The 12314-nt window shown below is 38.6% G+C and overlaps 1 protein-coding gene across 1 annotated transcript in view; it reads right to left on the bottom strand.

Annotated features, from left to right (window-relative positions):
- USP42 (ubiquitin specific peptidase 42) overlaps positions 1–12293 on the bottom strand; it is a 13870-nt gene extending 1577 nt beyond the window's left edge. The window contains exons 1-15 of the mRNA XM_019542102.1: positions 12209–12293; positions 11428–11674; positions 10409–10609; positions 9773–9883; positions 9451–9553; positions 9219–9286; positions 9001–9071; positions 8388–8470; positions 7438–7549; positions 6492–6632; positions 3688–3788; positions 3126–3270; positions 1990–2751; positions 968–1056; positions 1–173 (exon numbers count right to left, since the gene is read on the bottom strand). Of these exons, the coding sequence (XP_019397647.1) occupies positions 1–173; positions 968–1056; positions 1990–2751; positions 3126–3270; positions 3688–3788; positions 6492–6632; positions 7438–7549; positions 8388–8470; positions 9001–9071; positions 9219–9286; positions 9451–9553; positions 9773–9883; positions 10409–10609; positions 11428–11665 (2398 nt within the window). The 5' untranslated portion in view covers positions 11666–11674; positions 12209–12293. The remainder of the gene's footprint in view (positions 174–967; positions 1057–1989; positions 2752–3125; positions 3271–3687; positions 3789–6491; positions 6633–7437; positions 7550–8387; positions 8471–9000; positions 9072–9218; positions 9287–9450; positions 9554–9772; positions 9884–10408; positions 10610–11427; positions 11675–12208) is intronic.
- Positions 12294–12314: the final 21 nt, after the last annotated feature.

Raw genomic sequence — 12314 nt, 5'->3', positions numbered from 1 at the left:
TAGCTTTATGCTGATCAATGATGTCAGAATGATCCTCCTCCTTTTTCGCCACAGTATTCTCTACAATTCCTTCTTTGGTAGAAATGGTCTCAGGAGCTGATGCAGCAAAGGGATTCTGGCTGTTGCAGCAATCGTTGGGAATACTGCGATCAGTTTTTTCAGTTCCAGTTATACTGCACAAAGAGAGAAACATGTGACTTTTCAGCAGAAACAGACAATATTCTGTAAGATGTCTGCTACAAGTAAATAAATTGGGAAGGAGCTGACTGTTCCTGGAAGACATTCAATCTCCTTCCTCCAGAGGAAGGCTCTTTTATATGCTGTCCATCTCTTCACTGCTGTCTTATAACTAGAGCCAAACATCCTCCCCTTTGCAGTTCCCCAAGGAAATAAGAAATATTGTATGGTAATATAGTGAGTTTCTTCCTTCCTCCCAAAATACAGGTTTCAAGAATTTATACTCACTCCTAACCAGAGAGTGTAGAACAACTGGAATTATTCTTAAACAGCTACTTTTCTCACTATGTATTAGTTTTTATTTCATTCCATTGTCATGATGCTTCTCATACTGATGCTTTTGCTTCCCCCTCTCATTGCTGTATGTTCATGTCTTTTTGGAGATATGACTATCCAGTTTTAGAAACAGGGTAGGAAAAAGGTCATACCACACTAATAAAAGGTATCATGTTCAACATGCATCCTTAGGAGTGGTAAGAAAGCAAGGCTATTGCAGAAAATACTAAAAGCAAGAGAATGGTTTTTATGCAGAATGTTTTCTGAAGTTTTTTGGGAGGCAGCAACGTTGTTTAAATACTGAAATGAATTTGCAGTGCCAATACCAGGTTCTGTTCTTTCCATCTTTACATTCAGTACAATATTCCTGCACTGACCTAAAACTTTTCATTTAAATACTACCAATAATTAGATAAATTCAAAAAAAAATTGTATGAAATGACTATTATTTTACCTTATTTCCTCTGATGAAGTTTTCACCTGGCTGAATTTGAATGATTCTAAGATTTTATCTTCAGGGACTGAAGGCAAAGTTGCACACATCTACAATTAAAAAGATATGTTAATATGTAGAAAGAATAGCGATTAGATCACTTATAACCTCTTAATCAAAGAATTCCAGAATACTTTACAATATTTAAAAAGTGCTAGACAAACTCTGTACTTAGATTATTGTTGGTGCAGCATCCCAAGGGTGCAAAGAGGAGTTTTCTGCAACTGGTCTAGGTCTCATCTTAACCCACCTAGACCAGGAGTGACACATGCAATAGTTTGCTGTTTGCTACTCTCAGGAGCTGCCAGGGGGGAGCCTGACAAAAGAAACTTGGTATGTGGGCAGGTAGGTGGGACTGGGAAGGATGTGTGTCTGTGGGGGCAGGGTGAAATTAGCACAGTTTTGGGGCTGCACTGTGGACATTCACAGGTGTTCAGGAGATTGGGTTAACCCAATCTTGATCTAGAGTTCATGCATCCACTCAGGTGCGCTAATTTAGATTGGGCATGCCATTTTTTGTCCAAATTAAACCTCCTGAATGCTGCACAATTGGGCATTAAATCAACCTCATTCTGGTTAGGCTGATCTAAATATAATGCCTGTACATATCCGACAATTCATTAACTCACAATTTAAAGAGTGAAATACATCAGAATACTATACAGTGGCAACTTCAGCAGAATTAAAGATGAGCAATATCAACACAAAAATCTGCTCAAGATTCTGGTAAGAGTACTGTTCATAGAAATGGACTCATTAACAGTCAGAAGTGGTTAGGATCTCTTAACAGAAAGACTACACATCAAATAATACAATGACCCCGTACAAACTTTGGTACTACACTGACAGCACTTCAGTGTTTTAAAGCTCCACATTAACATTCATTTTTCTAACAAGTCATCTAGAGCAAGTGTAGTCTTAGAACAGATAATATTTATAATCTTCTGCAAAAAGAAATTCTAGCTCGAACAAACATAACTCACTTTTCCATGCAATCCATTCATTTTAGGAAAGAAAGTCTCTGTAGTTTTAAGAGCCTTGGTTTGGCAAGTGGCATCATCAAGTTTCAAACCATTGTCTTTAGAATTATTATCTAGACAAATAGCACCATTGACTTTGTCACCATTGACTCTGTCAGTTTTTGGCAGTTCATGCTGGGGTATCTCCTTTTCAGCATCTTGATAGGAACAACAGGAATTCTGCAATGAACTAGCTACACTTCCAATCAAAATTCCATTTACAGGTTTCTTGTGTCCATTCTCCTTAACTAATGCCTTTGAATCTTCATCAGATTCTTCTGAAGATTCTGCACCATAAGGGACCAATGTGCTGGAGCTTAGCTTAGACTTGCCATTCAGTACTGCTTTAGAACAAGCTTCACTAGTAGCCAATTGTTTAGGTACTTTAGTAGCAACTGACATTGTAGAAACACTTGAGGTAGACTGTACTGCAGAGGAATTAGTAATGGTGGATGAAGGAACAGGCTTGCTCAGACTCTCCAAAGAGCTGTTATGAAGATTGGGTTGGGCCAGGCTTTGGCGAGCAGGCAGTTTGTTGTGAATACTGATAGTAATCTTCTGTTTTTTTGAAGGATCAGGAATAGTGGGTCTGTTAATTGTCCAGTTTTGAATGGAAGTTGAAGGAGGCGCCGAATTTGGCCTGGTTAGGGTAACATTGCTAGCACACACCACAGAACTGCTTGGAGTTTCTTTTAGTGACCCAGTTCCATTTAAATGGCCAGAAGTCTGTAATTAAAAAGGATACATTTTATTGTGATTTCATGTAAATACACAAAGCTGACATCCCAAAACATAATAGTTTTGATTGATGTTTTTGGCATCTATATAAAATCTAGCTAAAGCAGAGGTGGGCAACCTATGGCCCGTGGGCTGGATCCAGGGGCAAAAGTTCAGTCCAGTGGCCCAAGATGGCACATAGGATTGGGCAGCTGCACTGAGCCACCCATCCCTGGGCTTATCCTCACCTAAGTGAAGCAGGGTAAGTGCAGGCAGCTCAGACCTCAGGGGACAGGGTGGAGATCTGCAACCATGGTAGGGGGTAGTTAGCAAACTCCAGCCTGCTTCAGGAAAAGGTTGTTGATTCTGACCTAAAGTATTACCTTAATCAGGTGGGGAGGAAGCTGTGGTCCAATAAATCCTGATACAGTTTGCTTGCTATTAACTACCCGCTGACTAATAGCTGGACGGGGAGAAGACTGTCCTGGAATGGAATAAATGAGTTCTCCATTTTTCACATCAGAGGACCTGCAGAAGTGATAATATTTACTGAGATTTGTTCTTTGTGCCCAACACATCTAATTTATACAGTAGTTCATATGAAATAATAGAGACCCCAACCAAGACAAATAAAATTAGGTAACTGACCTAAAATACCTTCTTACCCCATTAACAACTCAGTCTCCCAATTCTTCCCCTCCCTCAGCTGATTATGTATAGCTGATTCGAAGGGTTTTATTTGTACTAGATTCGCTTCACCCACCGAGTAGCCAGCTAGAGCGTGGCAGATAACATTAAGCAATGTGTACTAGCTCAACAGTTTAGGCTGAACAGTGACTTAAAACACCAGGACTTCAGGGACAACACTTCAGGCAGAAGAATAAGAAAAATGAGAGGGACAGGAAAATAACTGAATTTTGAATACATTTTAGTAATTATTATTACCTGATATAAAAAAGCATGTAAGCTTGCTGATTCAGGACAGTTCTGATATCAGTGATGGCTACAATGGAATCATTCATCTGGTACCACTGTGCATTACAACTCTGAAAATAAAAGGCAATGACATTTTTTAGATTATTTACAACATATTTGCTTAAAAAAACCCCCAGACAAAACAAAACCCCCAAAAGAATAGAGGTCATTGTTCAACTACAACAGAGCAAAAAGCACCCCATAATATAGCCTCATTCCTAAGATATTAGCGTACAATTATCTAAAGATGTTAGTTACCACTGATAGTTGTTAGTGAATGTTTCTCTTCACCAGTGCAGATTTTATTCTAGAAAAGGAGCTGTTCTTAGAGGCAGTTAATTGTTTAGAGGATCTGCTGGCTAAAACACCACCCCTATAAGGATCCACAGAACTGTCTCAAACACAAGAGCAAGGGGAGATCAAATAAAATTGACAGTGAATTCACATACTGATAAAAGGATTTTGTTTAAAGCCCAACACAATCTGTAGAACTCATTGTCCTAACATATTGACACCAAGAGCTTACAATGATTCAGAGGAATAATGCTTTACCTAGATGAGAATACTCACAGATTATTATAAGGGGTCTAGATCTTACTTCAGATTACAAACCACCCCCTCACCAGGGAGATCGGAAAGAGACTGCCCCAAAGTCAAGCTGGTCTGCAGTTGATTCCCTTTGTGTGCATCTTGCTAGCACCTAGTACTGGCTACTGTCAAAAATAGGATATTGGATTGAATAGGACATTGATTCAATAAGACATGGCAACCTCTATCTTCCTAGCAGTGTTCATCTCCAGAAAACCAACTCATGTTCAGTCATGTGACTTATCACATCATACTATAGGCACTTCGCCAAAAAATGCTGCAACTTTATTGGTCCTGAGGGAGAGAGGTATTAAGGGTGGGTCACTGTCATAAGTATTTATTTTACAGCCAACCCTGGAGAGCAACATTTACTCAGTGCTGCATAAAGGGAGAAATCGGGTTCTAGAGCTGAGTTAATTTGTTCTCAAACAAGGAGGAATTGCTAACTTCTACTAGTCCTGCTTGTCTTCTAGGAGAAAAGGAGCAGGATAAACCAACACTAAAAACTATGAAAGGAGCTTATTTTTGGCTGAGCAGACTCAACTTCTGCAAAAATATTTAGTTTAAAAATTTACTATTGGAGGAAGATACTTAGAGAGAGCCTTACCAGGAATACAACCACATATGAAGCTGAAAGAAGGGATTAATTTACATCAGTATATTAAAGGAAGATGACAGCTGATATTCTTTAATTTAAAATTGCTTTTGTTAACTTCACATAAAACTACAGACCCAGCAGCAGTGAGACAAAAATAACAGAACCAAGGAAAAGGGGAAAAAAGGAGCCAAAGTTCAAAAGGAAACAGAATAAAGGACGCTGATAGATCAGTGTAACTGGTCCAGGGCTAGCAATTGGAAGTTCTCTACTTCAGCAAGCATACTCATCTAAGAAAGCATTTCCAAATCTGACAAGCTTTTGAGATCCCAAGTGTTACAACATGCTGGACATCCAATTATTTCTTCAGTATCTTTGTTATTCAAATATTAACTATGAAACCTTTCACTACTTCTAACTCCCAAAAGTTAATGCAAAAAGGCAGTAGACAGCAATATAGAGATAAAGTACAGCCATTTCTTAACTTAATTATACTATCATAGTTGCTTCTGAAACAAAAAAAAAAACCAAAATCTTTTGGCATTTTCATTTTGGGATGAAAAGGCACCTCAGACCTCACCAGGAGAGGAAGCCACAACAGTGGCAATTGTTAAAAAAAACAGTTAAAAAAAGAAAAAGTAATAAAGTGAGCCCACTGAAGATTTCTGAAGTTCCATGGTGAGGACTACCAATACGTATTTATAATTTGTTAAGTACTGGCATAGTGCTCTGTCAGAGACAAAGGAAACCACCATCCCTGTCCCAATGAGGCTATAAACTACACAGACAAACAAAGACACATGCAGAGGAACCAGTTAGCTTTGAAAATACTCTTTAAAACAACAAAAAAAATCTAGAAGGAGTCCACATAATTTTGCTGACTTGAATAATTATGGGCAGAAAAATCTCCAGCAAAAGGAAAATCCCAGGAGTCATAGTAACATTTTTGCACATTTGCCAATGCCTACATTTACACAACCTACAAACCTTGTTTATTAAAGGAAGGCCCTTTTGCAGGAGAAACCTTCTGGGAAAAAAATCAGCATTTCCTGACAGCAACAGTACTTCCTGGAAGCATTGATGATCCACCTGAGAGGGAGAAGTGTGTTGGTAGTACTAAAGATTGCACAGGAATGGCCTAGAGCCAAGAGGGATTGCATAGGAAATCCCAGTAACACTAGGACTACCTGAGATACCTTAAAAAAAGGAAAAAAAAGAAAAAAAAAAAAAAAAAAGAACACAGAGTGGGGAAGACTCACTTTTTTTGTCAATGAAGATATCTGGGTAGTGCTAATACTCCCCTGGAAAGATTTCCCCTGGGAGAATCCCCATCCAGAAAGGAATAAAAGGACTTCCTTTAGAAAGTTGGCAAAAAAGGTATGCGAAGTTCTGTGTGTCCTTATATGGATGGGGTCCTACCATGACAGATCATCCAAACCGCCCGCCTCCAAGAACAGCTCTCTTCCTCAGAGCAAAGGCTGTTCTGGTGAAGAGAGGAATGAGAAAATAATTAATGTCCCAACCGCTGATGTTTGGAAGGTTTTTTACTTTTTTAAAATTTGTTAAGAAAAGAAAAGATGCTGATCTTTACCTTTATGTAGGCGAAGTAGTGTCCTGCATGGCAGCTAAAACCAGTATGTACTAAGACTGCATACAGGGTGTAAAGAACTGGTTCTCCATTTTGTTGGGACATAAATGGGCGAAGATCCAGGAACTCAGAATATTTTACATCCTGAACAGAAATAGAAAAGAAAAGCATAGATAATCCTAGAATATTTTACAAGTTATAGAAAGCTGGAAACATTTCAGATGCTGGAAGTAGAAATATTTCTAAAAAAACGTAAGCAAAGGAGGGACCACAAGTATATCCTCCCCAACCCCAAAGTGAAGTTTTGGTTTCCTTTTGCTAATGACTGGTTTTCCCAATGACCAGTCTATAATACTGTAAAAGTTCAAGAACCATCCTCTTGAAAACAAATTTTCTAACAGCAGAGATAGGCAAGTGCTTATTGTTTGTTCAAAGCAAGTATTCTCGACCTTTCTGGATTCAAGGTACCCCTCGTTAGACCCAAGGCACCTCTCAGAAAATGCTAGCTCTTGGTTTTTGCTCATTTTGACTAAGAAAAAATAATAGAGCAATTCTTCTGCTGTGAAGATCTCAGAAGTAGCACAAAAGCCCAAATTATTTTTACCAGTATGGATTCCTGTTTGAAATCTCTGGGTTAATCTTGTTAATCATATTCGTACACCTAATAGCACTAACATTACATGGCATCCTGCGACAGCCTTGAGTGGATTTCAAGGTCTCTCTCAGTACTGCAGCACCCTAGTTCACAATCACTGATTTGAAGGTTATTTGAAATTGGAAATCTGCTGTTACCCAAGAAACAACAAGATAAAGTTACTGAAGTATTTTTCAACATAACTGTTGCCCTCTAAAGTCTTGACTTGCTTTACAAAGGTATTAACTTTTGCCTGAGTACCTGGTGGTAGAAAATGGAAACGTCAAGATAAAATTGCATTACAATTGTATATACCTTTGAAATCTTTCCACCACTGAAATTTGCAAATCGTTTCAGAGATATGGTGAGCACATTAGAAGATCGATGTATTGTAAACCTTTTTGAAGCAGGAACTGTTTTTTTACACCTTAGAAAGAAACACAGGCAATTGGTTAAGCTTATTTTGATTTTTAAGCATTTGTCATGGTTCTTCATATCTCAGTAACTTATCTACATCATTTAATTAAATATTTCTTTGCATGCTGTGTTTTTGCCCTTAAGACATTCATATACAACATTTCAGATTAGCTGAGCGAGAGAGAGAGAGAGAGAACATTTGACGGCAGCTCCCTTGGATAAAGAAAAAAGGGTCCAGAACATATGTGTGTACACTTCTCCAAAACTTGGGGATGCCAACAAGAGTGGTACTTTCTAACAACCCCCAAAGTAGTAGGAGGAGACTTCTTACTGAAGCAGTCAGTCTTTAGAAATAGCCTGGAAAAACTAAAAAAAGTACAGCAGTATTCTTTTACTATGAAAATGTCAGTAACATTTTACTATTAAATTGCTTGCACAACAGATTTTTTTTCAGTTTACTGCCAGGATGCAGAAGAGTAAAAGCCAAACTGAGAGAAAGGAGGACCTATCCCCATATGGGACAAAGAACTGCAGACAGATAGTCTGCAGCTGTTACAACTGTTCCGCAAGATGAGGCCATATAATAAATTCTGTGACAACAACCTAAAAGCTAAACTTGTGAGCCAATGAGGGTCTCTCTTACTGAGCCCTTCTCATTCAACAAAACTAACCCAAGTCTTCTCTCTCTCCCAGGTTAGATTATTTGTTTTGTACTAGTCAGTATACAACAAAATGTCTTACTTAACACTCCGCTTCTGAGTCAAATGAAAACCAGTTTTTCTTTTTTGAAGACATACAACACACAGAACCAAAATCTATGTTATTAATGATGTGTGAATGCATCTTACCTGCTACATTTGTAACAGTTTTCACCATCTAGCTGTTCAGGCTTCACAAACAATTCTAGAGCTTTGCTTACACTCTGAGCAGTCTAAGAATAATAAAACTACAGTGAGTTACTGGAGATATCATAGGAAATTCTGCACCCATAATTACAGTAAAATCTACTGAGTTTGTACCAGCAGGTATCTACTGCAGACTAGCAAATATTGTGAATAAAGCAGAAAAAATCTTGAGTATACTGTACCGTTAAAAAAAATCTTAATTCACATACTTTGATGTACATTGTTTTTAAGTCTTAGGAAGGAACCCCACTCTAACACTTTATTAAATCTTTATTGGGGACAAAACAGGGAAATAACAGCATTGTCACAGCTGTGGACCTGAGAATTTGGAATGGAGTTCTAGTGTAATACTTGCCCAATTTTAAGCAAGTACACATACATGAAAACTGTTTACATTGATGAAAGGTACCACAAAAAGGACAGAGTGTATTTCCATCCCCCACAGAGCTATGTAGCAGGAACCAGCTGTAAGAGTGCACATTTTACATTAACTCTTACTTTGGGAAAGTTAGAAGAGGTTTAAAAATACTCCTATCATAGTAACAGAATAATTTACCTTTATCTCCAATGCAATATCAAGGTATGGCTCAAAGGTATCAGAAACTCCTTTGCAGTTTGAACATTTTACTGAAATGAAAACAAATGAAAATATGCAATACAACAACTGTGTTAATTTAAATTTATTGGTACATTACTTTAAATAGGGCTGAAGTTACTTAATAAAAACAGTTAAAGGCACAAAACCATTCTAAGAAGTAATTTCAGGAAAGGTACCTCTAGATCTAAGATAGCCTCCAAATATTTGATGGATGAGTGTAGTAGCCTGGGTAGGTCTGTCCAATCTGGAAAAAAAATGATGCAAGTAATTAAAAAGATTTAAGTTAGTGAATTAATCGTTCTAAGAGTTTCTCGTTTTTTGAAAATTCAAAACAGGCTCTCTTTTATTTACAGGGAAACTGTAATAGGAATGATAGGATATATTCACGTTATTTTGTTTTGCACTTACTTGGTGCTCCCATTTAAACATGCTTTCTGCATAGCATCAACAGTGTAACGTAGAAATTCGTGTGCATCTTCCTGATTTCCAAAACGGAAATGTTTTGCTATTCCTAACAAATTAGGGGAAAAAAAAATTAAAAATATGCATCCCACAAGAAAATAGTGAAAAAAAAAATTTAACAAACAAAGAACCCCCTCTCCCCCCACACATGCTTTTCTCCACAAGCCTAAATTGTAAAAAAGCTCCATGAACTATGGTTAAATAAAGTAAGGCAATAGCACAGTATATAAATACAAAGTTGGCATATAAATTATTTGGAACTACTTACGTCGAAGATCATTGATAACAGCCATAGGTTTAATGACACTGCCAGAGTTTGAGAGGGCTTGGTTAATGTGAGTTTGCATTATACACATCATGCAGAATCCTTGCTCATGACCTGAAAAGGGAAGGAACAAAACATCACAAACTGGTAAGTTACATGCAGCTATAGAAAACATTAAAAAACATGAGGCTATAGATACAGTCTACACAGTGTTTTTTTTACGTCAACAGTGGTGAAGAGGTGAAAGGGTTTATTCCATAGGGTGCTCCTACTGGCTATATGAGACTTAGAACTGGCTTCTAGGATAGAAAAATCAAGAACATGCTCCATAGCAGGGGGCTGGTAACCTATGGCCTCCAGACTGGATCTGGCCCGCGAAACCTCTGGATCAAACCTGCAGATGTGGGCCTTTGGGAAGGGGATGGGAGGGGCTTTTCCTGTGGGTACTCTCCCCAGGCCACCACAGAGACAAGTGGCAGTGGTGACAGGATCCTAATGCCCAGCTTCCTTTGATGAGGGTGTCATTCTGACCCACAGCCAGAACAGGTCATATACTCCTGCCCTACATAGTCACTGCTCTCCTTTCACTTTAAGGACTGACCAGCAGATTTTAGAAACGTACTTTTTAGAAGTACTCACATGTCTTGGAGTGTTCATAGGAAAGCATGTAATTGGCAAGAGGGGGTGTGTAAGTCAAACATTGTAGGATAGAGTTGAGAAAACAGGTATTGCCAAGGTTCTGGAGACCAGCTCCAACTCTATGGGATTGTTGCCACTTCAGACAAATCTTCTCTGCTGGAAAAAGAACCTTCTGTGGTGGAGCGATGCCATCGTTAACAGCTGCCAAACAAGTTACATTTTTAAGGTATTAAATCATTTAAATTTTAAAATCATGTTAAAAGTAATACTATCCTATATGAGTGCCTAGAAGAGCCTGAACGGAGAAGAGCCTGAACGGAATTAATTACAATATACAGCGTAATATTTCATGTTAGTAAAGGCTGTCTCAGTGTTAAAAACTTAAAAACATTAGAATGTCCCAACAGGGGGGAACAAGTCAAAAGAATTAAAGAATTACTGAAATCCAGGAAGTAATTTCTTTTAACAAGCCCTGTTCTAAGCTAATTCAATTTGCCTTAATTAAAATCCTCCTGTTACCTTAAGATACAAAGAGAATATATACTTATTTTGGTGTAAGTGCAAATAAAATGCAAGAAGGTCCTAAAGCAAGCAAGCAACTGGCACAAAAAAGCCGGACTGATGGGGATTTCCATTGTTATTATTATTATTATTGTTTAAATAACACAGGCTATAACAGCAGTGCTGATAAAACAGATCATTCTAAGGGAATAATAAATAGCTGACTTAATAAATATTCTGTAAGAATAATCTATTTACACCTCCAGAACTTTGCTATATTAATTAATCACATGTCAAAATTACATCTGTAACGGTCACAGGAACTGGTTTCACAAAGTTCACAATAAAGCAGTGCTTGCTCACACTAGTCCCATTTTATACCAACAGGGATTGTCCCAAGAAGTCAGAATTACAAAGATGAGGCTTGCTGAAGCAACAAATGGTGGCTTTTCTATATATATATATATATATATATATATATTAAGGTAAGTTGAGAAAGAAAGACAAGACAAACTTACATTGATCTTTCTGAGCTGAAGGCTTGGGTTTTTCGGATGCAGGCGAACTAGAATAATCTGTAGCTCCAGGTACTGGTCCCAAAGAGATTCTGTGGTTTGGAACGTCCAGAGATGACACAGTGCCCCAGCTGGAAGAGTCTGAGTCCATCTCTTCATTAGGGGGTCCCACAGAGCTGCCAGTTTGATTCTGACCAGATATGGGGTTTGAAGAGTCAGATCCCTTGTCAACTATAGTCATTGTTCATGTCTGTAACAAAAAGTTGAAAGTTTTGATACTAGAAGCAAGCATTACCAAAGCATGCCGCAAGGAAAAGGATGCCGACCAATGCTGTACTGGACCTTCTTCACATCTAACGTGTGTCAGCAACAACAAGGAACTCTGCATTACAGCCACCGATCACCAAAAGTTGCCTTCTAGTTTCAGCCTGATGTCGAACACCAGGATTCTTTGTTAAAACAGGAAATAAAGAAAACGAAGGAAGACGCAACTAGCCAACAGAGCCAGGGAAGACAAAAATCAAGGTTCTCACTTCCTCTTTCACTGGAAACCAGCCCTGCATCCTAATCTGAACATTACTTCAAAAGAACTTTTTTCCTAGGCACCCTACAGCAGAACCACCGCAACTCCTGAGGCTCTGGAGACAAACGAGGGAGCTGGGCACGTTTAAACAGGACGCGTGTCCAGAGAGAAAGGAAAAGCCACCATCCCGCTCCCTTCCTACTTTCATTTCTGGCCCCAAGCTGCCACTAGCTCAGGAGGAGCAGGAAGGTTTTTTTGTACCCTTCACTTTGTTCTCTCCTCCCTGCCCTGTCTCGCGCCGCTACCACGGATGCCTGAACATTTTCAGCCGTTCCCTCTGCGGTCTGCCGCTCTCCAGTCCCCCGCA

The sequence above is a fragment of the Crocodylus porosus genome, unplaced genomic scaffold (genome assembly GCF_001723895.1).
Source record: "Crocodylus porosus isolate Cpor-Errol unplaced genomic scaffold, CroPor_comp1, whole genome shotgun sequence".
Lineage (NCBI taxonomy): Eukaryota > Metazoa > Chordata > Crocodylia > Crocodylidae > Crocodylus > Crocodylus porosus.
Note: the sequence above shows the minus strand (reverse complement) of the source record. Positions and strands in the feature narration are given on the sequence as shown.